Source organism: Thunnus thynnus, chromosome 18 (genome assembly GCF_963924715.1).
Source record: "Thunnus thynnus chromosome 18, fThuThy2.1, whole genome shotgun sequence".
NCBI classification, from domain to species: Eukaryota; Metazoa; Chordata; class Actinopteri; order Scombriformes; family Scombridae; genus Thunnus; species Thunnus thynnus.
The window spans coordinates 20,956,981-20,983,208 of NC_089534.1; the positions used below are offsets into that span (position 1 = coordinate 20,956,981).

Consider the following 26,228-nt stretch of genomic DNA (forward strand, 5'->3'; position numbering starts at 1 on the left):
ACTTGTAGTTGTAGGTGAGTGTAGCCAATACATCACTGCACTGCAGCTCAAGGCCTCTGAGGCTCAGTGGTGTTGGAGATGGAGCATATTAACTTTATTTTACTTAATTTTAACTTCCATTTTTCATTCTTGCACATACTTTTTTTCACAACCACATGAAAACCAGCCTGAACTGCTCCATAGATTGACCATACACCAGGTGAAAATACCTTCCTCCACCACCCGGCCAATCTTTACAGCCCTGCTTTCCATTCATCAACATGCCCACCTGAGAGTTAAAGAGTTGTCTGCCTGGCACACACAGGTTGTTGCTGTCGGCCAGTGAGCAGCTCCAGATAAGCTATAGTGCTTTGCTGAAAGGCTCCTGGGCTGAGGAGCATCAATCATTTCAGCTCTTACTGTTCCTGACTTACATAAACAAGCACCTGAATGTTTTCTTCAGATAGTGTGAGGAATAAATAATACATAGTAAGCAAAAGCTAAACAACGTGCACAGTTGTTTAGCCTATATTTCATTTTTATGTGAGGCTACTTTCTGAGGCCTTTTAAATGTGCCAATAATCATTGTCCAAGACAAAGACGATTTATTGTCATTTGTGTCACTATTCGGACAAGCTATATATTACACACAAATAGCATCCTGTATCTTTTTGAAAAGTAAAGGTCATGAGATCACCAATAATCTAAACAATATTATAACTCTAAACCAATGTCAACAATCACTGCTGGTGTGAGAGTGGGTGTAGCATTCAAAAATAGAGTTTCATCTTGGAAAGATGACCTTTTTTTTTTTTGATAAATCCTTAAACACAAGCTGCGTTGCCAAGCAACTAATGCAACATCTCCTTGGGCTCTGAAAGCAAATGGAAGTGTGATGTGATGGCACCGACCCCAGTGGTGAGGCAGGAGATAATGCACACAGTCTACTGTACATACTGTAGACTATGTTGGACCACTGCTGCTGCTGCTGCTGCTGCTGCTGTGTTTGTGTAAAATCTCCTTACTCAGTCTTCTGTAGGGGGCTCCACCACATTGTACCATGAATAATCACCTCATAGACTCACTCTTATCCACATGAAACAGCCTCCATTCAGTAATATGGATGAACCAACACACTGCTGCGCTGTCAGTTCATTTGTTGGCAATTTAGTAAGCATTGTTCTGAAAGCTTGGTGGCATACATGGTTATTTAAACCTTTAATTAAAGCAGGTAATGCTTTCTTTTACAGTCTGTAATTCCCTGTGAAGTGTCCTGGATGTAATTTAGAGAGCTACGGAGAAAATAGAGCCAAGTTTTGAGACAGTGAGAGTTTAGTTAGTAAAAAAAAGTAGTAAATACCCAATGATCTACCCCAAAAGACTCTAGATGGAAAAACAGACTGTATTTCCTTATAATTTCTTACATAAATGTATCTCATTCTTTTATTACATTTCTCCTGTGAGACAAAAGCAGTTCATGTTTTCATATTATTCAGTACTAAATCGTGTTTGACAGCTGAGTCATGCCGAAACAATGGACATGCCAGCTTGATCACTTCACCTGTGCAGTTCTTGTTTGGTGCAGATGCAGGAATACCCAACACTGTGATTCATGCTTCTACCCAGAGAGAGTGCACTGGAACAGCAGCTTCCAGAGTGAGCTCGCCTCCTGTGCTGTGGATGGCTGATGTCACGCCAGTCCATTAAAGCAGGAGTAGCGAGGGAAGCGTGTGTCTGTCGGGCCGCATTACATGAGGACGACAGTGATGGACTGCCTCCGGGCTACAGTTGGAGCCTCATTCCTTCCGTTCCAAACCTCCATGCGACTCTTGGAGCAACCTCATGATGTCAGTAACAGCCACCTCTCTCTCTCTCTCTCTCAGTTCGCTTCAATGGGCTTTATTAGCATGAAGGTTTCGAGAACAATGTTGCCAAAGCATCAAAATGCAATTTTTCCAAATATTTGGGCAGTACAAAATAACAATAATTCACTGTCCTTCAGGTTGTGGCATGTTGATACATATTGGGCAGTACGATATGTCCTGTCTCCTTCTTCTTCATTGAATGTTTTACATTGTAGGAGGAAGTACATCTCTTTCTCACTCTCACCTGTTGAACAGTGACCACATATTCTATTTTCTGTTGGTTGCCATGATTTTTTTGTGTCGTCCTTTTTCGATTGTGGTCACTGAGCCTGTAGTTGTTTAGATCTGTCTCTGCTTTCTATCTCTGACAGTACAGAGATATTCTGCTAATTCATCATCTCTTTTAATGGCCAGATAACAGTCTAATCAACTTTGGCTTTTAGTTTCTTGTTTCCAGTGTTTCAAATAGGTTTCTTTACATTGTGTTATAATTTGGTTTACTCTGATTGATGTTTGGAAAGCAGCGTTGGTGTGAGACTGGTCAGAGTGTGTCTGAGAGGGGGCAGTTAGTCTCAGCACCAGCTGACATTGAGGACTCTTTTCTTGGCTCAGCTCTTAGGCTTGGAGGGCTTTGGGATGGAGAGTGTCTAGGGGGCTGGATTTAAGGCCATTAAAAAATTTGAGTTTTCTCTTTTGAATGTTAAATGTATCTGCAGAATTCTTTTTTCCATTCATTCCTCCAGCTTCTCAAATGTGCAGATTTAATGTTTTTCTTTGTCATATATGAGAAAAAAACTATATATTGTTGTGTTTTGGACTGTCGGTCAGACAATTTAAGCAATTTGAATGCATCATCTTGGGCTCTTCAGGGTTTTAATGAGCATTTTTCCCAATTTTATGACGTTTTAGACAAAATAATTAATTGAATTACCAGTTATTTCTTTAATTTATCAGTAATAAATACATTTTTAGTTGCAGCTCCAGCAAAATATTACATCATTACAGTCTAAAGATAATCTTCCAACTGCTTCCTCCCACATCTGATGATGTCTTGTTAGAAAGCTTTTGCAGAGCAGCAAGATTCTCTGCTGTAGAATGGATGACCATATTTTTCATAATGTAAGTGATTTTTTTATATACTCTATAGACTGATGTCTGGTATAATTTGACTTGTGTGCTTTTTAACCAACACACAGATGTCAGATTCAAACGCCATATCCTCCAGGTCAGATAATCATCTCTTATCAACTCAATCTAAAATATTCCATTTTGTGCTCCTTGTCTGCAAACTGTGTCTGTCTGAGAGCCGTCATAGAGACAAATAACAGTCCGCTCAGAGCTGTGTGGAGCCAAACAACACGCAAGGCTGATTCATGGAAAAGAGCTGTACAAACTGTAGCACGCACACGTTCTCCATACAACCTACACAACCTGTACAATAGCTCTCCTGCTGCAGGTGACGCCCAAATTCTGGACTCCATTCATCATTTCAATTCTGGAGATTTTAAAACACAGCATGGCACAAATGATGTAGCTGGCCAAGGCCTAAGATTCATTATTTACACTACATGCATGGTAAATTAACAAAATGTTGAGGCTATAAGTGATGTTTTATTTAGATTATTTTAATTCATGTAATTTTATTTATCTGCCATCACAAAGGAAACTGAATTTTTATTTATCTCAGTGTTTCTTTACAGCAGATGTGTTTGGTGGATGGGAATAGCCATGTTTAATGTACTTTTCACCTCTACTTGTGTTATTTAGTAACAGTCAGGATTCCCTTAAGCTGGTATTTACTTAGATTTGTACCATCCTATACTGTAGCTGTGCACTTGATTTGTGTTGTTGTGTGTAACATGGGTGGATTCACTCCAACATGCTCTTATCCAAAAGGCCCACGATCCATATCTGTGGTCCATCTGCCAGCTTTGTAGAATCCAAATGTTCTTCACAGCATGATCAAGCTGCAAGCAGCTCCAACACACAGCCTCCTGCAACACTGATGTCACACAGACCTAAAAACACAATCACTAGGCACACTTAAAGTTATCATTTTATGTCCAACTGTCCAATTATTATTTATTTTATTTGAATACTTAATATACAGTCTAATGCTCATTTTGTGTTTTCCCTCTGGTTCCTCTCTGTCGTCCTTGCATTAACTAATTAATAGAAAAACGATTTAAGGTAATTCATAATTATTGATAAAGAAAAAACATATTTTTTACTCCTGTCTTTGCAGTCCCTGAGGGGCAGTTAAGTAAAACGTTTAAGTTCAAGTAAATCAATATACTGTACTGTCATTTAGCCCTCTAAAATAAAATTAAGATAAAAGATAAAAAAATGTATATATATATATATATATATATATGTATATAAAATTTTATCTTTTATCTTAATTTTATATATATACATATATATATATATATATGTATATATGTGTGTGTGTGTGTGTGTGTGTGTGTGTGTGTATGTGTGTGTGTGTGTATCTATATATATATAGATACACACACACACACACATATTCTTGGAGCCATTTCCGCAAAGCCTGTATGTGAAAATGGCTCCATATTTCAAAAACACGCGTGGCGCTGCATGATAGATGTTGCATTCAAGTAATGTCGGAAATTCTGCATTCCTACCAGTAACATTTATCAAAAGATGCCGCTGACATGGAAACTCGCGATTTTTAAACACGACTTCTAAATCTGTAATTTAAAAAACATAGCAGAAAACACTGTGCATATTAAAAGTATAGTTTGGTTGCAGCATGTTTATCCTCGAAATACGTTGGTGCTGCTGTGAGACAACCGTCAGGACATAAAAGATCTAATTTCCCCTGCCACTTAAAGTAACTTCAGAGCGTTCTGTTGCCAGGGAGACAGCTGAAGAACACACCAGCGCACATCGACTTAGCTATAGCTAACGGTATAAAACAAATATTTAAAGTAATTTGGTTTGCTACGTCGAAAATAATAACGTTATACAAGTACAGTAGGATAGCTGCAGTTTAGCTAACATTAGGAGGTCAGCTTGCTGTAACTTCAGAGCAGAAAATGTATGGCAGCATGTTAACGTTAGCACATGACCATGGTTAACTGGTTTTCAGTAATTTAGTAGTTTTCGTAGTCTTTCATGTCATTAAACAAACTATTACCATGTAAACATACCTGAAAATAAGCAAATATCTACTGAAATGTGACACTTTGTGTAATGTTAATTATTTTTTAAGATTTAGCTAAAGTTGCAGCTGTTAAATTGCCATATTTCTGAATTTAGGAGTTGTGAGACACTCCTAACATTAATTTAACTGTCCTGAAATGTTTCAATTTTTAACGTTAGCTAATGCCCATGCTTTACCTGGTTGTCAGTAACTGTTTTTAGTCGCTCAGGTCATTAAACAAACTATTATCACATAAACACACCTGAAAATAAACAAAAATCTAGCAACAAATACTGAAATCTGACACTTAATGTGTGATTTTAATGTTTCTTCTTTCTTCTAAATCTGCAGAAGTAGTTTACAAAACCCCTTGCAACAATGTCCAAGTCCCCTTATCCTCCAGGAACCCAGCCCAGCCCACCTGAAGACTGCAGGAAAATGAGGAGGATCATCGCTGAGGATTCAGACTGGTTCCTTGCTATAGTGCCTTTTTTATCAAACCTCTGCCTGCAAAGCATTGTGAGGAACTTTGAAGGTATGCTTTTGTTTTTAGTAGCCCCATTATACACACTTTTACACACTCAGTTATAAGACAACTAGGATTTAACAACAAAACATAAACCTCTTACAGAAAAGCCCATATTTGAGGAACTTACACCCAGCCAGAAAGACTTTGTGCAGGAGCGACTGTCTCCTTCTCTTCCCCTGCGTGTCACAGCCAACCTGATCAGTGACGGCGTGTACTGGAAGCGGTGCTGCAAGCAGCGGTGGGACCCTTGTGACGTCTCTCATTACGGCCACAGCTGGAAACGAATGTTCTTTGAGAAGCACCTAGAGAACATTATTGAGCTTTTTATTCCAGATGTAACAGATCCAAAGACAGTTGTAGCGATGGTGCCTCTGTGTAAGAACTATGTGAAGAGGCTGGACATCTCCCAACTCCTGCCACCTATCAAGGAGCCCCAGAAAGAAGAGGACGAATATGGCTCAGAGTTGGCAAGCAATAATGATTATGATGGACCTTCTATGGACCATTTTGACTTTAGCATCCTGCTCGACAAGCTGACCAGCCTGGAGGAGCTCCATGTGGTGTACAGGGTCAAACAGTGTGGTATGAACTTTGAATGGAAGATGTTTGAGATGACTGACCGAGACTGTGAGTCCTTTGCCAAGGCCCTCAAGTCCTGTAAGACCTTGAAGGTAAACATTGAATCCTCCTCAACAGTTTGTGGCATGCTGCCCTTTATGATGCCACTTACAAAGCAGCATTTACAGAAATGTCACTGATGTTATGAAACAGGAAAATTGTTGTTGGCACAACCAAAGCCTTAAATACATGCTCTATTCACATCAAAGAAAAGACAGCAGAGCCTCTGGCTGCAACCTAAATAAGTCACTATTTGACGCAACAGTTTTGTCACATGAATTTATTACTGCATGAGAACATGGCATGTATCAGCTACTGGTTTCCGTGCATGATATGATATGAAACTGCACAGGAGATTATTGGAGTTGTTTTTATCTCTCTTTTATACAACTAATGATAAATTAATCTGTTGACATCTTACATGTGCTTATAATAGTTCCATTGTTTCTTTTTCTTGGAAAAACTAACCTAAGAATCTTGCTAATCCTCATAATATGCTGTTTCTACAGCTACTGAGACTCTATGAAAGCCGCATTGAGGATAAAAAGTGCCGGCTGCTGGTGAAACACCTCTTGGGCCACCCCTCCCTGAGGGAGCTCGACTTTTCTCACAACCTGATCGGAGACAGAGGAGCCAGAGCCATCAGCAAGCTGCTCTCCACGAGTAAACTGGAGATCCTAAATATGTGTAACAACGATATCAGAGGCCCCGGAGCCAAAGCTATAGCTCACGCCTTGTCCAAGAACTCCACCCTTTTGTCCCTCAACCTGCGTCTCAACCGTTTGAGAGACGAGGGCGGTCAGGCTATTGGCAAGGCCTTGCTGAACAACAACACCCTACTCCACCTGCACCTGGGAGGCAATGAGGTGACCGAGCCTACTGCTATTGCTCTGTCTAAAGTGCTGGTTCAGAACGACACCCTGAAGAGCATCAATCTCTCCTGTAACAGGCTGGGCGTGGTGAGTAAGGTGTTATTGAATGTGTTGAGTATGATAAAAGAAGGTGTCTCTTCACTGCTGCAGTGCTTGTTACACAGCAGAAAACAAACTGCTGGATAGATGAAAAACAGAAAGACAGCATTGCTATTCTTAGATCCTCACTGCTAGTGGGGCAATAAATACAAAGTTTAACCTGAGGGTGGTGTCAGAGGAGAGACCATATTTTTACCTGTATCAAAACTCAGCTTGTCAGGTTCATTTTGGCTCAGATTTCATTAGTGTGAGCTATACTTTGTTTAATCTCAGTTGCACTTGGGCTTAGATGGGCAGAATGTTAAAATGCATTTACCACATCATACATTTACTGTGTCTATAAGCCACGCAGCTGATGTAAATTCAGCCATCAATTTTATAAATGTCCTGTCATGATCTGAAGAGTTTGACAAGAAAATTTAGAAAGTCTGGAGGAGTCAGAGATCACCAAAATACTTAGAATTCATCCTCTGAAGACAGATGTATGTCTGTAACAAATATCATGCATTTAATTAGAGCTGAAAATGATTAGTAATGGGCATTTTGTTGATGATTTGTTAATTGATTAGATGGACATAAAATTACTATTACATATCGTGTAAATCATTTTCAACCAAAAAATCATTGGGTCCAATCTCTAAAATGTGAATATTTTCTGGTTTTCTGAGTCTTTAATAACAGTAAACTGAATATTTGGGGTTTCGGGGAATAAAAGAAGCTATTTAAATATGTCAACTATTGCGATGGACGTTTTTTACTACTTTCTGACATTTTATTGATCAAACTATTAATCAAGAGAAGAATCTGCAGATTTAGCAACATTGAAAATAATTCTTAGTGACAGTGCTACACCCAGAAGTTGTCGAGATATATTTCACTCTGAACCCAATTGTTGGACCAAACTGGCTAACACAATCATTCCTAGAGCCCCTAGAGTCCCTGGCATGGATAAAAATAGTCCAAACTGGGGAGAAAAAGGGAAATTTGGAGCCAATTCATTTCAAGTTATTATTGAAAACAAAGTTTTCAAAGTAAGAATGTAAGCAGTTATTAATAGTTTGTATTACATTCAATCAGCACTTTAGAATTGTTTCGAAACATGAACTTTCTTCACTGCCAAAGCATCCTGGTGTCTGTATAGACATAGTACAGAGAAGCAAACAGACAGAATAGCTTTGAAGTACAAGGATTTTCAATAATTCATAAATATATGTGGAAAACATGCAATAATGGAAAGCTGAGTAACTGTTGTTTACCCTTGAGAGGTAGATGTGAATTTCCCCTTCTCATGTGCTCTTCTCTGACTGGAATACACTGCAGAGGATCAAAAATCACCCACATAGCAGAAATGCGACGTGCAGTACCATCAATATCTTTGACCTTGGTCTACTCCTCACAAAAATAGAAATGCCTGTTTCAGACATAACAATAAAACACTGGTGACACACAATAAGCAGCAGAAATGTGGGCTTTTTTGGACAGAAAAAGATGAAGAGGGGGGTGATTTTTATACGGTTATTAAGACTGTCCTACGACCTTTTAGGAACAGCAACCTGTGATGTGTTTAACATGAACATGCATCGGTGCCAAATGTGTTTATCTGTTCTTTCTGCATGTGTGTGCGTGTGCAGGATGGAGGTAAAGCTCTGGAGGATGCGATGTCTCACAACACAAGCGTAACAGAATGTGATATCCGTCTGACAGAGGTAGATGAGCAGAGTGTTTCCTTCATCAACCAGGTGGTTTGGACCAACCAGAGTTTAGAACACAAGAAAAAAGCTAAAGAGAACAAAACAAAGTAGATTCCAGCATCTCCTCTTTGTAATACAAACCCATGTTTATTAGCCATTGATCCTTGCCTACTTGTATTAATTTAGCCATGGGTGACAAACACAGTATGTCATCTCTGCATCTCAAACTGAAGTAGTAGTAGTGGTAACAAAATTTGTTCTAAAACACAAAATATATACAGTAAAATGTGTGTTTCCATCCAGTGCATCACACACCATGATTTTTTATGGAAATTAAATAATTTCTGACAGATATTTTAGTGAGCATTTCAGTTTATTGAGCATATTCCCCATTTTGATACACAGATTTGGTAATCAGTCCTTATGTAACATCAAGGCAACGTTGTGGTGGTGTTGGAATACACAAAGACTTGCATTTTTTTCATCTATATCTACTGGTTAATTGTGTAACACCTTTGCTAGGCAGCAAAAAAACATCTTTAGTGTAATTAATGTTGTTTCCCCAGTTCGACATTTTGCAAAAATCATTAGTCATTCTCTAGAATCATATGAAGAGAAGCAAAGCTATTCTGTAGGTTCACGGTGGACAAATACATACAGCAATCTACACATGATAGAATACTGACACTTTAGATCAGTCATCACTATCAATAATCGCTCAACTTGCCCTTAAAAAGATGTATATTGTATGTGTTTATGTTTGTGTATGTGTGGGTGAACCCTATCTGATATCAGTCAAATCATCAACAGTTTTAGTTCAATAAAGGTGTATCAAGTATAATTTAAAAATATAAAATGGGTTTAAAGGGAGACAAAAATCATTCAGAATAGTAAATGAAAAGCAGCACAAAGATGCTGTTGGCTGCGTTGCCTGAATCATTTTGACAGACTGTATTTCTGTTCGCGACTTAACTCACTCATTTTACATCTGCACATCAAAAAATGTCCCTGCTCCAGTTACCTTTAAGTGTGTGTGACACATAAATCTAAACACAAGATCCACATTGACAATCATTCTACACTCTCATCTCTATTTTATTTACAGTACAAATCCTTTCTGCCTTACAGTCCTGAAAATCCACAACTTTATTTTAAATATAAAAAGACGAGCCCCAGAGCATTCTTGAGTGAAAGAGTACATATTATAACAACCTAATCTACTTAATACACATGATAAAGGGTTCAGTGCTTTGCATGACAAAAGCCTTTATGTTAACAGTCGTCTATGGAGGAAAAAGATCTAGTCATGAACCTTTCAGTCATATTTATAAACGCTTTGAATACACCAAATTAGAGCTAGACCCATAATTCAGCCAGCATACATTGGTAGCTTATTGCAGATGTTGATGTATATGGTGGCTGATAAGTAACAAGAAATTGCAGCACAGAAATGCCAAAGTAGGTTTGAAACTAGACAAACATCGATATTGGTATTAGCCTCAAAAACCCTATATCCAAAACAGATTTTTTGTCACTGTTGTTACGTAAACATTGCACTGGTAAACACATTTTTCTATTCTTACACTTGTATGAATATCACAGTGAAGCCATCTGAGAGGCTTGTTGGCTTATCATGAATGAAATTATGTGATGACTTCAGCATGTAACTAAGTGACTAAAATCCAAAATTTCTTCATCTGGCACCTCCTCCTCTTGTAAAAAGACATTTCAGCACATTTGAATACACATTCTTCTTGTAGTTTCCCGTTAGTTCTTATCCCCACAGGACAGTACAAGGACACGTAAGCCCACTGCACGCTGGGATATGATCCAGCCCTTCATGACTCTGAATCATAACACAGACTAAAGAAATTGAATTAATGGGGGAATTTCAATCCCTGCGTCTCATTTGGTTTCCCGCTATTTGAAAAAATGCAGTTCCATCTCGCTAAAATGTTTTGGGTTTTTTTGAAATGCGTAGTGTACCACCATTAAACCACAAACATTCTTCGAGAGATCTCAGTACTTAAAGGTACCCTGTGGAGTTTCTGTTTGTATATAGTGTTACTCACCACAACCCACTGTGTGTATCCTTGAGGTCTGACAAACATGTTGAATGCATTTCCTCCCTCTTCAAACACTTGTAAAATTTTGAAAAGGCTGCATTGTTTACATCCATGTTTACTTGCTAGCGGTCTTCTTCTACCCTGCCTTTGTTGGCACATTATCACCATAATCGTGTCAGTGGAATAGTGTGAAGACGTGTATTGCGCCACATAGATGCTCATGTGCGTGGCTGACAACAATCAAAATGGGGGCCCACTCAAAAAAACACTGCTCCATAGCGCTACTAGTGGTCAAAAACTCCACAGGTTACCTTTAGGTGTTATGAACACCAGAACCTGGAACAAGTTGAACCAGCTGTGTGTAAGTAAAAACTTGGCCTAGTTATATTGCAAGTGTTTAATAAGTGGAGTTTTATGCATTATTAAATTGAAACGGGTTGTACCACACAAAATAGTCCTACTTACATGCACAAAGGATTGTCAGTTAACTTAACTATATTGCTTGGTAGGTGCTACAGATGTTTCCACAAACAAAATGTCCACATTACTAAGGTCTTTGCAAGCTAAACATTCCTTAAGATTTAATTGTGCAACCCAATTTAGTCAATCACTAGTAATAGATTCACAAGTAACTAGTGCAACAACATGGAGAGGAACTTGAGGATCAGATATCAAACATTTCTCAGTCATATCTGACCTGCTTCTGTATCTTTCCCTCCATTATCTGGAATGGGGACATTAATAGAGTTATGACCGTTTGGTTCAACATCCTGTGGTTGCAAACCCCTCATTTGAAAATGATCCGGTTATTATGCAGCTGATCCTTTAAAAGGCAAAATGAGATGCCTGCATAACTGCATCCTAAAATGTAGCATGAGTTAGAGTGAAAGGACAGAGGACCAGGAAGGAGGATGTTTTTACAAGCAAGAGTCCTTGCCCTGAATACTATCCTGAGTTTAAGGGGCTTGCATAGATGACCTGTGAGCTGTGAAAACAGGTTCAAACAGTTCCCAGGATGTTTTGTTATTTGTTGAATGAAATGTGAGGTTTGATAGCATCTGTATTTTTTTTATCATGTCTCACTTACTTCTACTATTTCCAACGTATTCTTCAGTATTGCTATATAGATAGTCCACAACTCCAGACTTGACTAAACACATGGAATGTAATGAGTATGGCTAATTGGTCACATCACTGTGAAAACAAGTCATAACAGAAAATAACACGAAAAATGTCTGACCGCAGGCAAGATTCTGATATTAACGGGAATTTCAATGCTTTTAATGGCAGAAAATGATCCGCCACAGTCTGATCTGCCAGTTTATTTTTCACTGCAGGTCTCGTGAGATGAAGGCTGGTTTGTAAATTAATAACGTCATCTTCTTGAATGAGCTCTGTGCTTATTTTCATCTCTTAAGATAGCTCCAAGACTATTCATAAATGCTGAGGGAATGTCAGAAATAAAGCACACTTTGAGTGATGAGTTGTGCTGTGGGATTATACAGTTAAAACCAGCTGAATTGGTACATTTTGGAAGCTATCTCCTACATAATATCTCTTTCAAAAGTTCTAGCATGCCTGATTTTCATCATTGTTTCCGTTAAACATTTTTTGTTGTGCACTGCTGGGCTGTTTAACAAAATTCACCATGACTAAGATAGTGCATGCACTCAGTTGAGAAGAAGTTTTTTTTTTTTTTTCTTTTAGTTCCTTAAAGTAATCCTGTTATATTATTAAATCTGACACTATCAGTAGTGAATCCAGGCCTCTGCCTATTTTCAGCGTCTTTGATGGCCAGGCTGTCTCTCTGATATGCATCAGCAGCGGCAGCCGGCTACACAAGAGCTGTGTTACATTATGAAGAAAAGTCATCCAAAAAACATGATTCTTAAAACCTTTCTGTGGTTTAAACAACAAAAGACCTGACAATGACATCACCATCAGGTAATACAACATCTCCCTCCTATGATGGATTGTATACCACGTGCCATTTTGAGTGTAAATTCCACTTTTTTTGATGGGAAGAGATGAGATGACTTAAGAAATGGTAGCTTATGCTTGTCAGTAACAGTTGATTGCTAGGCACTTAAATAAAGAGGTAGGCTGAATAAAAATATTGCCAAATATGAACTTAAATGGATCTTTGAGATTTTAAACTACTTGAGTTGACACTGATCTGTTAATATAATGGGACTTTTTATTATGTGGCTGTGAATTATACAAAATGTACAGTTTGTAATTAAGAAACCGTTTGAAGAGGTGTTGGTGATTCAGTTTGATGTTCTCGTGTCCTTTAGCCCTCCTGTGCTAAATTATTCATCGACTGTGTTGCTATATTTAGAAAGCCAGGAAGTATAATGTCATTGCAACCAAGCCAAATTCAGCGAACTTGATATTTCAACATCTGCATCAGACGTTTATTTTTATACGAAGGAATAGTATTCCCTTTTTTAATGGTGTTCCATGAGCATGATTTAAATAACCCAGCATCAAAACGTTTCACATGCAGATGTTTATATTTTAGATTTGAAGTTCATGTCACTTCATGAGAGCTGTAAGACAGGTCTTTAACAGTTTAGTCTTGTTAATTATGCTTTGACAAGGAGACTTATATTTTATATTTTCCCTCATGATTCACCCAACTCTCATGACTCACATGATGTGTAAGTCTGTGGGGTTTTTTTCAGTATTTCATTTTTCATTCAGACATCCATTAATTCTCATATCTCTTCCTTTGTTGGGATTTTCATAGTCTGCCACTGAGTCAAAACCTATTTTAGACTTCAAATATGAGAAAGTGTTACTCATGTCCTTGCAGATTGACAGTGACTAAGATCTATAAATATGGCATTTACAGTAGGATGTGATTCCCCCTGGTATTACTTGGTTATTCGACTCTTGTCTTTACTATACAGTCGATGCTGTAGGACAGTACGTGACACTTTGGCAGGATGGTCCTTTGAAGCCACAATGTATTTTAAACAACAGTCTTATCAAGAGCATCAGGTCTGTTATTCCCTGACTTACAGAGTGTAAAGACTTTCCCAGACATACTGTGTGTCTCTCTTATAGGTTACTGAGTTGTAAAAGGGACAAGCAAAATTCCATGTTAGCCCAACCCTTTTGTAAAGAGGTTTCTCAGCCAATTACTGTGTCATTATATTGTATTGTCTGCCAGCAATGGGTCATAGAGACGTCTCCACGCAGGAGCCGTTTCTGTGCAGGGAGCGATGGTCGTGGTTGAGGCAGCCTTCGTTGCGATGTACAATGAGCACTGGGAAGTACAGCGCGTCCTGATAGGCTGGAGGGTTCTCCTCGCTGGTCTGCTGGCCTGACAGACAGCGCGTGCTCTCTGTGGGGCAGGAGGGCTCATTCAGGCTCCCGCTGCTCCTCCACAAGCAGCTCCGCCTGGAGCCGTACAGCCGACCTAGTGAGAAGCGACTGGCGCTGAAGGGGATGCGGGGGCTCCCCGTGTTGCAGATGCTGAGGGAGCTGCGGGAGAAGATGGAGGAGCTGCTGATGGCACGGTGGCAGCGTTCACAGTTCTGCCTGTAACTACCGTAGCCACCACATACGGAGTAACTATTACAGCTCCCTGAGAGCTGGGCCAGGTCCATGAGAACTGCCTCTGAATAGCTGGGAACCAGCTGTTGGTTGGAGCGGATGTGCCACTCCAGCTCTGTGCTATCGATTGTGTTGACTCGTGGGATGTGTCGGCAATACGGCCGCTCCTCAGATGGCGTTACGGGCACATAGTCGAAGCCAAACAGCTTCTCCACATGGTAGTGGACACAGGCAGTGCGGTACTCTGTCAGCACCCGCAGAGGCCAGGAGAGGGTTAAAGCAGCTGCTGCCCAGAAAGTGGAGTTGGATGCGTACCAGGGAAGGTGATTAGGGTCAGAAAAGGCAATCATATATTCCTTAAAGTCTACATTCTTCAGGTGCATCCCCTCACGGGCCTCCATGTAGTCATCCTGGCCTTCATTCTCTGTAAAGAACCTGGCCCGCTGGGTCAGGTAGGAGTTTTCAGACTCCACATTAGCAAAGCTAAAGCACTTAGTGAACCTCACCCTGGTGATAGGGAAGCCTTCCAGGCCCAGAAGGTGCTTTGAGATGTCCTTAACCCCACAGTTCCCATAGTCAAACTCCGCCTCAGCAACATGGGTGTTGACTCTCTCATGGTAGACCTGCGTGGTGGTGTAGGCATCTCCATTACGATAGCGTGTCACTTGCCGCGTCCTCCTGACATAGTGGTAGCTGATGGCCTTCCACCAGATGCAGGGAGTAGCCTGCCGCATCCGCTGATTGCACTCCGCCACTGTCTCCAGATCTACCTTGTACTGCAGCTCGTTCCTGGTGTAGCAGTGCCAACACTCCACCAGGTAGACCACGTAGAGCATGACCAGGAAGGCCAGAGGGATGTAGATGTAGCCATTGGAGCAGGGACTGTCGTGGTACATCATAGACTTTCCCTTGTAAGCGCTGTCGAAGGAGAGGTGTGTGACCTTGGTCACCTGGCACCAGGCCATGACTCCGACACAGCCGTACATCAGCAGGGACAGCAGCAGGCATTTCCAGTGGGTTTCCTGACATAAGGCTTTAATCAGGGACTGTTTCTGGGGCCGCTGCTACACAGAGGATGAGAAAACGACAATAAGTCAATGGAATGATACAGCAGATTTATATTTATTAAACACTGCAGTTGTTGAAAATCATATATGTATTACCTTCTAGAAGTAATTAGATTTTCTATGACTTTGATTAACACAATGATTTCTCTGTGTAAAATGTAACCTTAAGGCAGTTAGGAACATAAAGGTTTACATATTTTCAATATAAAACTTTTTATTAATACTTTGTACCTATTTTAATTGATGAACATAACTATGACCTAAATATCTGTTAGGTATAAAGTTAGAAACAGTTAAAAAAGCAGTGGTTCATACATATAAAATATTTAGGGAAATATTCTGCGTTGTAAGTGCTTTTACATAGTTTATGCATGAGCTGTGAGCCAATTGCACATGTCTTGGTCAGTACTTGTTATAATCAAAAAACTCACCCACTCTTATAATCAAGTTCAAGAAAAACATCAGACTTAGCGCAAAAGTACAATGTTAAGTTTATATATGATATATATATATAACCTCATCTGGGAGTGTACGATGCCATCATCTACCCGCTGCAGCGAACTCACTCACATCTGGATGGAACCAGTTGCACTGTGAGAATCACATTCTTTGATTTCTCCAGTGCATTCAACACCATCCACCTACTGCTAGTGAGGGAGAAGCTGCAAGTAATGATGGTAGACACGTCCACCATCTCCTGGATTACCGACTACCTGACAGGCAGACCACATTTGTCTCCACAGTGGACTGTGCTGTCTCCCTTTCTTTTCACCTTGTATACCTCAGACTTTCAGTACAAGTCTGGGTCATACCACTTGCAGAAGTTCTCTGATCACTCTGCAGTGGTTGGGTGGGAGGAAAACAACTTCAAAAGGAAGAGGACGACTACACAACCCCTGAGTATTCTGGTAGAGGATTTTGGCATGTGGAGGACTACAAGTACCTGGGCGTCTACATCAACAACAGACTGAACTGGAAGACCAACATCAAGGCTGTATATAAGAAGGGGATGCGCAGACTCTATTCGCTGAGGAAGTTGAGATCCTTCAACATGTGCAGCAAGATGTTGGAAATCTTCTACCAGTCTGTTGTGGCCAGTGCACTGAACTTCAATGTAGTCTGCTGGTGGAGCCGGCTACACCCACAGACTTAATAAACTGACTAAGAAGGCCAGCTCCAGATTTGGCTGAAAACCAGACACCTTTGAAGTTGTGGTGGAGAGGAGGACACTGAATAAACTGTTATCCATTATGGATAATCCTGACCACCCTCTTCACCACCTACTAGACAGACAGCAGGACACTTTCTCTAACAGTCTGGTTCAGCTTCACTGTCATAAGGACCGATACAGGAAATCTTTCCTGCCCAAAGCAATAACTGACAACACCTCAAGTCTGTCTGACAGAGAACTCTCAGCTTTATAGTTTCTGTCTCAACCAAACTCCACTCTGTTTTGCTTTTTCAATAACTTTGCTTATGGTGAATTTGCACATCTTTATACTCCTACTCTACCTCACTATCTCATACATTATCAAATGTATGTTATCCCATGTTTATATTTTATATTTTATTATATTTATAGTGTATGGTAAGGTTTTCTTCTTATATTCTTGTATCGAGTCAGAGGACAGTTAATGAATAATAAATCTGCAACAATCTGATTATTCTAGTGAGATTATTCCACTGTGATCTCAACGAAATATATCACACTAATTAAAGGCTGAGAGGCATTTGGGTTAGAAATTAGCCTGCACTGTGAAAACAATGTCCTCACCTCCTCTCGGGGGCTGTCCGGCTCCTCTTCGGGGACAGTGGTGGTGCTGCTCTCACTGGCCGTTGCAGCTATTTTATTTTATTTTGTTGTTTGTTGTGTTCATTTTTCTATAGATATATATTTCTCTCTTCTGGTGTTGACATGTATATTTACTGTGTATTTACAATGTCTGAATAACCTGCTGCTGTAACACAAGAATTTCCCAATTTGGGATCAATAAAGTACATCTATCTATCTATCTATCTATCTATCTATCTATCTATCTATCTATCTATCTGTCTATCTATCTATCTATCTGTATATGTTGTTGTCAGTAAGGCACACTGTGAGCTTCTATTTGACTAGTGTGTGGGTGTGCACATGGCCACATATCTGTCTTTATATAAATATGAGGTTCATCTTTACATATATATTTTTTCTAGAACAGAAAAAGAGTAAAATAACAGATATAATATGATGTTACACCCTACATTAATGCCAAGCCAGCTAGAAAAAGCAGTCCTTTGACTCTGGCAGCATAAAGCTGGTGCCGTCCTTCATCACCTCAGGGCACAGCAAGCCCCAGTGCGTGCATCAAGAGCTAGTCACGCCTTTTGGGAATGCTGCCACACAAACCTGGCAGCGATTCAAAAGCCCCAGGAAGGATGGATTATAGCAAAATTCATTCAAAAAATTTGCATAACAGAAATCACACCAGGGCAGGGCCTACTGTGTTTTGAACTGTAGCAGCACAGATTCAGCTGAAGTTTATCCTCTCCATCCATAGGTCAGCCCCTGCATACAAGTGACCACAACAACCAGCATCACTGCATTGATGTATTGAATTCAACATGTCAGCTCTGTGCTCTTTGAGTCACAGACAAGCATAAATAATAGATCTTCTTTCTCCATTATTATTGTCCCCACCTTGGTCACGTGGTCCCCAAATCCCTTACCAACCAACCCCAAGGCTACACCCCACGGGGCAAAAGGGATTAACATTGAAATTCCCTATTGAGATGAGCACTACTGCAGAAGGAGTATTTACTCACTAGTATCCTGTACACGCTTGACAACTATAATCAATACAACATGACATACTTTGTGGCTCATGTTACACTTTGCAACCTCTGTTTAAGCAGAAACAATAATGATGAGCAGTCGTGGAGCAGAAAAAAATACGTCTGCATAATAATTGTCTGGAATAGTCTTTAAGTCGAATGTATTACAAAATGTTTATGTATTTGTGTTGGAGTATTTCATTAGGAAGAAACAAAAATAATATTTTAGCTTGTGTATTTGTAAATTATAGCTCACAAAGCACAATTACAAGCAACTTTCACCCTCGATTTTAAGTATCGTTTCTGTTTTTATTGTAATAGGGAAGTATGTCATACCAGTAACAGTGAGATTGAAGCAACATGTAACTACATTAACGGAAACTTTAAACCAAAATTTTTGACATCATTTTATCACAACAAATGGCATTTCAATTAAAAAGTCCCTGCCTGAGATCATAACGGTTCATGAGGCTTATATGGACAGAAGAAAAGGAAGGAAGTGACTCATCACATGAACACAGTGGTGTTGACGTTTTTGATACATAGACAAGGGCTTTTTTCTGGCCTGGCTAAATGGAGAGAGGGACCTCTACTTATTAAGAATACAGAGGGAGAGAATATCTTATGCATTTGTCATGCAGTGACGCCCAATGCAGATGAGCGAGGAGAACACAAAAACAAAGGAAAGCACCAGTATTTTGGATTCAGAAGTAAATATCAAGAAAATTATTCAAGCAGCTGCACTGACCTTATTGGAGAAAAATAATAATGTTTAAAGTGTGAGTTTAATATGGTCTGTGTGGATATAAAGCTACCTGGACCAACATAGATGTTTATTTATCACAATTATGGTATCAGATAAAAGAAAAAGCCCTCTGAGATTTAGTCAGCTGGAGGCTCAGATATTATTTTTGACATTTGGTTGCAATTGTGTGGGCTTGTTTTTTCATATTGGGGAAGGTGTTGACCAAACAAAGAAGAGTTATTTGTTCTGAAATGTCTCGTCCACCAGAATACAAATACAAAATGGGCTATAGGCTAAATATGTAGAGAATAAGAAATCACGGTCTTAAATTTATGTTATCTGGTGATATACATCCGGAGTGTGCATTAGTTACCTAATTTCTTTTTGTGGTTTACAATCTTGTGCATGAACCACTATGAGTCAGCTGTAGATCAGATAATGACACTTACATTGACAGAATATGGCCTTTAACATCAAATGTCTAAAATAAAAAAAGCACTACATTTTGAAGGAAAGCTGTTGTTTAGAAAAGGATTAAAATCCACAGAACAGCCTGTTCGGAAACGCAATCAATATTTTAGAAAACAAATGTTCCAGACAGAACCTTCAAGACTTCATAAAGCCACTGTGGTGCCTTTAACTAAGTGCCTCTCACACTCATGGACACTTTCTCTTGACATAATAAGACCAGCTAGGTTATATAAAAACCCTCTTGTGTAATGGATATGTAACTTGTCCAACATGCTGTTTTATGGGGGTTGGAAGTTTTAACTGGGGTAAGGAGGAAATCTAGATTGATGATACTGTATCAAAACCAGTCAGAAGACAGTTAATGAATAATAATCCTAATTTCTATATGTAGGAAAAATGTGCTGTATGTTTTTTTGAAAATATGGCTATATGTGTCAATACAGTCTGAGGATCAAGACAGCAACATACAGTGTTACACTAATTGTCTGGAGGTACTAGATCCTGTTCCTGAGGACTTTACATGTGAGTAAATTACTGTATGGAAACATGTGAGCAAAACAGCCTCAAATCCTCTCATTGTAACAGTGACGGTACTCTTGTTTTGCTGAGGATCCGTTTCCCAGGATCCACAAGAGGTCCCTGAATCCCATTTTGTAAACCACTTGTCTGGAGGGAGACATACAGGAGTACATCTGCGCACGTTCACACTCCGGAGTGCGCGCTTGGACGCACAGGTTCATGTATTAGTATTGCATATAAATCCATTAATACAGTTGTAATAACCAAAGAAATCCCGTTTATTTTCTGGGTGTTATTCCGTACCAATCAAACCCAAATCTGTAACAATCTGATTATTCTAGTGAGATTATTCCACTGTGATCTCAACGAAATATATCACACTAATTAAAGGCTGAGAGGCATTTGGGTTAGAAATTAGCCTGCACAGTGAAAACAATGTCCTCACCTCCTCTCGGGGGCTGTCCGGCTCCTCTTCGGGGACAGTGGTGGTGCTGCTCTCACTGGCCGTTGCAGCCGATGCTGGGGACATGATGACAACGGTGCAAAAACCGGTGCATGGATCTCCTGATGGGATGGGGGTTTTCCAAGTCAGGGTGAAACATAAACACTCCGAGAACCCTTGTGGGCATCATCCAAAGGAAACCAATGCAGCCGAATGGAAATAGTCAAAAGATGCATGATCCCAGCATCTTCCAGGTGGGCTTTCGTCGCTGGGTACAGCCTGCGGGAATCCGGTCATTGTGCCTCGGAAAAAACGCGCAAGAAATAGACTGAGACTCCTCCCGCGATGCAATGACTAGATGCTGATGATTGCTGCTGCTGCTGCTGCTGCAAGAGATGCAATGTTAGGAAATGGCAAAGGCGACAGTCAGCTCTGTCTGCAGGCAGTGCCCATGGCAGCAAGTGGAGCTGTGAACAGGACAAAGGAGGCAGGCAGCGGCACGTGTGAGCAGCCACCCAGACACCACGATGTAAATAACACACACGCATACACACACACACACGCACACACACACACACACACACATCCCTGTTCAAGTATCAGAACAACACACAGAGAGGCGGTGCTGCACAGAAGAACCCACCCCCTGCATCCTATTAGCTGCATGATCTTGCCTGTGTGGCCCAATCATGATTATACCCATTTTCAAAGGTGTTAAAAGTAGAAATATACAGTAGTGTCTTATGGTAAAGATGGCGGGTTAGTGCAGAAATTTAACATCATAACCTTACAGGAAAATAAGCCAATATAGATTAAAACTCCACAGTAAATTCACTATTAAGCACCACAGACACACTATACAGGTAGGAGTAGGCCTGCAACAATGTTGTTAAGCTTGTGATGTTTAACATGTTCAGAATTGTTGGATAAACTTTATGTGACCAGATGATACTCAATAGACAAGATCCAGAATAAACTTTATTATGTTTTAAGGCCATTATTTGTGTATTGTCGCTATGGAAATTGCATTGAGACAAAGAATTAACACATTTTATATTGTAATGACTCAATAATTTACAATGAGAATACAGAGAAAATGTTTGAGCCTGACTCTTTCTTTCATGTTTGGTTGAAGTACTGAAGGTTGAAAGTGGAAGTATATGTTTTTCTTTTAGTAATATTTATGTTATTGGTGATGGGAATTCAAGGGTGCACTGATCTTAATGTAAAATAACCATAACAATGAAATTCATACAAAGCCTACCACCATGTTGTTTACATTCTGTATTTGGAGCATTTTGTGTGCTTCATTCTTTCCACTTGAACTCTGATTATTTGCTGTATTCGTTTTATTTTACATTTTTCATGTTTCCATTTTGTCACAGACATAATTCTTCATGCCATTATCCTCTTCAAAATTGTAAACTGTCAACTGACTTGCAGTAAGATATCTTTAAGATTTGTTACTGCAAGTCAAGTTTGCATGGTCTTCTGGAGATACGCTATCAGCGGAAACCAACTTCTACTTATCTTTTCATGCATCACAAATGAAGTTTATAAAAAGATCCTGATGGTATTGATAGTAAACATAAAGTAGAATGTTCCTGTTTGAGCAACACAAGACATATTTATGGAAACACTTAAATTTGGTCAATGAACCGTTACCTGCACAGTGCACCACAGACAGCCTACACAAGAGACCTAAACTCCTGATATAAAACAGGTACAAGAAGCTGCAATTTGGGATTAGTTGAAATATAGATTCAGTGTTTATCTGAGTTGACTTGATGTGACTCACCCACCTGTGACCAGATGGTCAAACAGAAACAAATAGCACTGTTCCAAGTGTCTTTATGAGAATGCAAAGGAAATTCTGTCCTAATGTAATTTTATAGATTAACATACAACAAAGAATATAAGAAATATAAGAATGTATAGTGTGTTTCATTCCTTCTTTAACTACTTTTTAAACAGTATATTTTATAAAGGAATCCTTTACCTCACAATGCACACAAGCCCTTGTTTATCATAGCCCACAGTATGGACGTTGGACTGGACTGCTGGCATGAAATGGAATAAGTAAACATAACAGTAGATGACATGAAAACAGATGGCGGCTCTTGGCAGCGGTAAAAGCTTCTCTATGACCGTCAATATTGTTTTATATACTGTATTTATGATGAATCTGGCCTTCCTCCCAAAGAAGAACGCAGTAGCTGTGTAAGTGAGCCCTCTAAAGGCCAAACCACAACAAGCATTTTCAGGATGGAAAAGGAAACAAGAAATGATAGCTGGGTTATTCTTGAACCTTTGAGAGGTCAAAAATGACTACTTTAAACTCTGCTGATATGTGTTATCTTGTAGTCGATGGCAAAAGACAGACACCACTGGAAACATAGGAACATTTGTCCCTTACTGACTGACATAAGTTAAGTTATTGTTTGATTGTTATAAAGCTGCCACACAACTATGCAAAACCTTTAAGCACATTGTGGAGTTATGAAATGCTGTATGTCAAAGTTCAGATTTACACTGCAGTCAATCACAGACATGAGCTAATAGCATACTGGACTAGATTTACGTCAGCCAGGTTCAAGTTCTGCAGCTTCTCAGAAAAGCCCTCAAATCCCTTGAATAATAATAACGAGTGAAAAGCCTGTTACTGTGAAGAAAATTACTGGTCATGAGTTTAACAATAAAACCCACATGTGCTGGAAGTGTGTCATACAATGAAGGGAAGGGAAGTTTAAGGGAGAAGCAGATTGTTGTTGGTATTTAGGGGAACTAATTTACCAGAACTGTAGACCTGAGAGTTTGACTTGAATCAGACTTAAGAAACAAAAGTAAAGACTTGTGTTTGTAATGTAATTGTGTCATTCTAACAGACAGCATCCAGAAACTTTAGGTTTCATTATGACTGGTTCGAGATTTCTGCACTTAAGATAAAAACATTGTAAGATTTTTACTATGATGCATTACACAACTCACAGCAAACCAATTATTGCCTGGATTGTAGGGCTGCGACAATTAGTTGCTGACTATTAAATTAATCGCTAACTATTCTGATAATCAATTAATTGTTTGGAGTAATTTTTTAAGATAAAAATGTCCTCATTCTCTGATTCCAGCTTCTCAAATGTGAATATTTTCTGATTTCTTTAGTCCTCTATGACAGTTAACTGAGTATCTTTGGTTGTTGTTGGTTGGGACATTTGAAGACATCATCTTGGACTTTGGGAAACAGTGATCAACATTTTTCACCATTTTATGACATTTTATAGACCAAATAACTAATCAATTAATCGAGAAAATAATCGACAGATTAATTGATAATAAAAATTATTGTTGGGTGCAGCCCTACAGAATTGTGTTGCAGAATTTGACTGAGCAACAAGATTTTATTATGAGAAGGAAAAGGGTTAAACTGTCATGTCATTATTAGATTATTTATGTAAGAAAGGATACACAATAGTTTTGATGTAAAGCTGTGGTTTCCAACTGGGAGGTCAGGACCTCTACAAAGGCTCACAAACAAATCTGTGGAATGATGGTCAAACTCTTCAACTGAAGGCTGACAAAGTGTTAACTTATGAGCAAACAGATGATACTGTAGCACCATGAAAACCGGGAACACACCTTGAACATAAGAGCTGTGAAAGGAAACAAAAAAAAGTATTACCATCTTTTCACACTGCTAATAGGCTTATTGCATTATAGCCTTACATTATTCAACAAAACTAAAATATTTTATTATTAATCTCTGACTGAAAATAAATCACAATTTATATTCCAATCATTAAATATCACCTTTTTAACCCGTTAGCTTAGTGTTCTCTAATAGAGTTCTATAGGTAAGCATATTTAAAATAAAATATTTAGTCATTTTTATGTCACATGTGCAGCTTTAACCTTATGTAGCACAGTTACTGCAAAACACAGAAATAATTCTGCATTTCTTTATACTAGCAAGCAAACTCTACCGAGATGACAACTGCCCCTTTAAGACTGACAGAACTGCCTTGCATTGTGCTAATATAGCAGTCTTGCTAGCCTAAACACACTAGCATAAAACTTTGCAAAACTGTAGAAAATCACCAAAATATGACTAAACATTAAACACCACATGAAACAAAATAATAACAAACCATGTGCCCTTATCAGCCAAGTGCTAAACAAACAAAATAGCAGGCATTTTCTGACATTTGGCAGACACACTTAAATGTATACTATGCAGGATTTGTTGGTTGGTGTTTGTAAACACACAACATTCAAAGTTGGCCCTTCCCTGGCTGAGCGAGTGAGCAAGAGAGCAGTGGTAGTTGAGTGAGCTAGAGAGTGAATGAAGAGAGCGAGTGGTCCTGGCGAGAACAAAGCCGTGAATCAGACAAATAAAACATTATTTTCTGATTGTTTCACGGTGGTTATGTTCTGAAGCACAAATGAACACACCCACACCTCCACACAACCCTGCGGGAAGGTGAAGCATTGCCAGATTTTGTGTGTGAATGCAGCCTCATCCTGTCTGATGTGGCCTCTCCGCTCTGCGTGTGTGCAGCTCAGCCCCGCTCTCGGTCAAGCAGACCCACAGACCTGCAGTTCTTTATACATCCATGACACAGAGACAGAGAGCAGAGCAGAGCAGAGGAGAGAGACAGTGATTTAACCTGGTCACTACGCTACCAGTCCCGACCTCACACCTTGTGTGCTGTTATTGGCTGGGGGCTACACACCCACTGCCCAAAGGTGGATGCCCAGAAGCGTCCTGAACACAGCAAAATAATTTTAAAAAAATAAGAAAATAGAGGCAGAGGACGAGTCTTTTATCTGCAGATAAATACTCAGCCACACACTTCTAGTGAGTCATATGTGATGATTGAGGGATTACTTTTTTATTGGTCTATACATTGTTTTTTTCCACCTTTAACGATATACTATAAAAGAGTATCAATATAAGTTCTTTGATATTATACAGAGTGCTTCTCTTACCGGCAAGACTCCTTCAAAATAAAAGCCCTAACCTTAAAATCTAAAACAACAGGACAAATAATAACATAACTTTAAGGAAATACTTATAAGATGAATGAAAAACAACAAATTCTTGGAAGATGCTGGGCCATACTAAAGGTCATTTACACTTAGGAAACAACAAAAAAATATGCTGCACATATTTGTACACATTTTCTTGTGGTATGATGAATAATTTTGCTTCTTCAGGCCTCTAACAATTATTTAAATAAAACAATTAGAAGCGTTTTGTGTGTAAAATCACACTTTGGTGCTTACAGTTGATTGAAAAAGCCTATAAGCTGTGATGAGACAATCCAAACACTCCTTTTTTATTTTGAAGCATCACTTCCTGTTTAACCAGCGTTTTCTGTGTGTGTGTGCGCGCGCGCGCGCACGTGCGTTTTTGTTACCTTTTGGGGACCTTTTCTGGTATAAACACCGACCTTGTCGGGACCAATAGTCCTCATGGGGACCAAAGCCCAGTCCTAATGAGGCAAAACGTCATTTCTGAGGTCCTGGTTAGGGGTTAGGGTTAAGGTGTGAATTGAGGTTAGGTTTAAGTTAGGGTTTGGGTTAGGCTGTCTACAATGAATGGATGTCAAGTCCTAACAATGATAGCTGTGCAAACTGTGTGTGTGTGTGTGTGTGTGTGTGTGTGTGTGTGTGTGTGTGTGTGTGTGTGTGTACCAGGTCTTCCTCATGTTGTGGGGACTC

At 39.4% G+C, this 26,228-nt stretch overlaps 2 protein-coding genes across 4 annotated transcripts; one reads left to right on the plus strand and one right to left on the minus strand.

Moving 5' to 3' along the window:
• Positions 1–4,673: 4,673 nt before the first annotated feature.
• Positions 4,674–8,980, plus strand: tcte1 (t-complex-associated-testis-expressed 1). 3 transcript variants are annotated; one of them, XM_067572643.1, is made up of 5 exons: positions 4,674–4,775; positions 5,362–5,545; positions 5,642–6,210; positions 6,667–7,116; positions 8,760–8,980. In XM_067572643.1, the coding sequence occupies exons 2-5, from the start codon at positions 5,389–5,391 to the stop codon at positions 8,928–8,930; spliced, it is 1,347 nt and encodes a 448-aa protein (XP_067428744.1). In that variant the 5' UTR covers positions 4,674–4,775; positions 5,362–5,388; the 3' UTR covers positions 8,931–8,980. The 3 variants fall into 3 exon arrangements, with proteins under 3 accessions (XP_067428744.1, XP_067428746.1, XP_067428745.1); XM_067572645.1 differs by having other exon boundaries at positions 4,752–4,795; XM_067572644.1 differs by lacking the exon at positions 4,674–4,775 and adding an exon at positions 4,811–4,905.
• A 4,082-nt stretch (positions 8,981–13,062) lies between these two features.
• On the minus strand, positions 13,063–21,643 carry tmem151ba (transmembrane protein 151Ba). The gene is made up of 2 exons (XM_067572646.1): positions 20,511–21,643; positions 13,063–15,513 (listed from the first exon to the last, which is right to left on the minus strand). The coding sequence occupies exons 1-2, from the start codon at positions 20,592–20,594 to the stop codon at positions 14,071–14,073; spliced, it is 1,527 nt and encodes a 508-aa protein (XP_067428747.1). The 5' UTR covers positions 20,595–21,643; the 3' UTR covers positions 13,063–14,070.
• Positions 21,644–26,228: the final 4,585 nt, after the last annotated feature.

Bases quoted from the DNA above. Each gene is read 5' to 3' on its own strand.
- tmem151ba (XM_067572646.1), bottom strand. From the start codon at position 20,594: ATGTCCCCAGCATCGGCTGCAACGGCCAGTGAGAGCAGCACCACCACT. The intron at 15,514-20,510 runs GTGAGGACATTG...TCCTCTGTGTAG, and splicing joins CGGACAGCCCCCGAGAGGAG to CAGCGGCCCCAGAAACAGTC.
- tcte1 (XM_067572643.1), top strand. From the start codon at position 5,389: ATGTCCAAGTCCCCTTATCCTCCAGGAACCCAGCCCAGCCCACCTGAA. The intron at 6,211-6,666 runs GTAAACATTGAA...CTGTTTCTACAG, and splicing joins AGTCCTGTAAGACCTTGAAG to CTACTGAGACTCTATGAAAG. The intron at 7,117-8,759 runs GTGAGTAAGGTG...GTGCGTGTGCAG, and splicing joins CCTGTAACAGGCTGGGCGTG to GATGGAGGTAAAGCTCTGGA.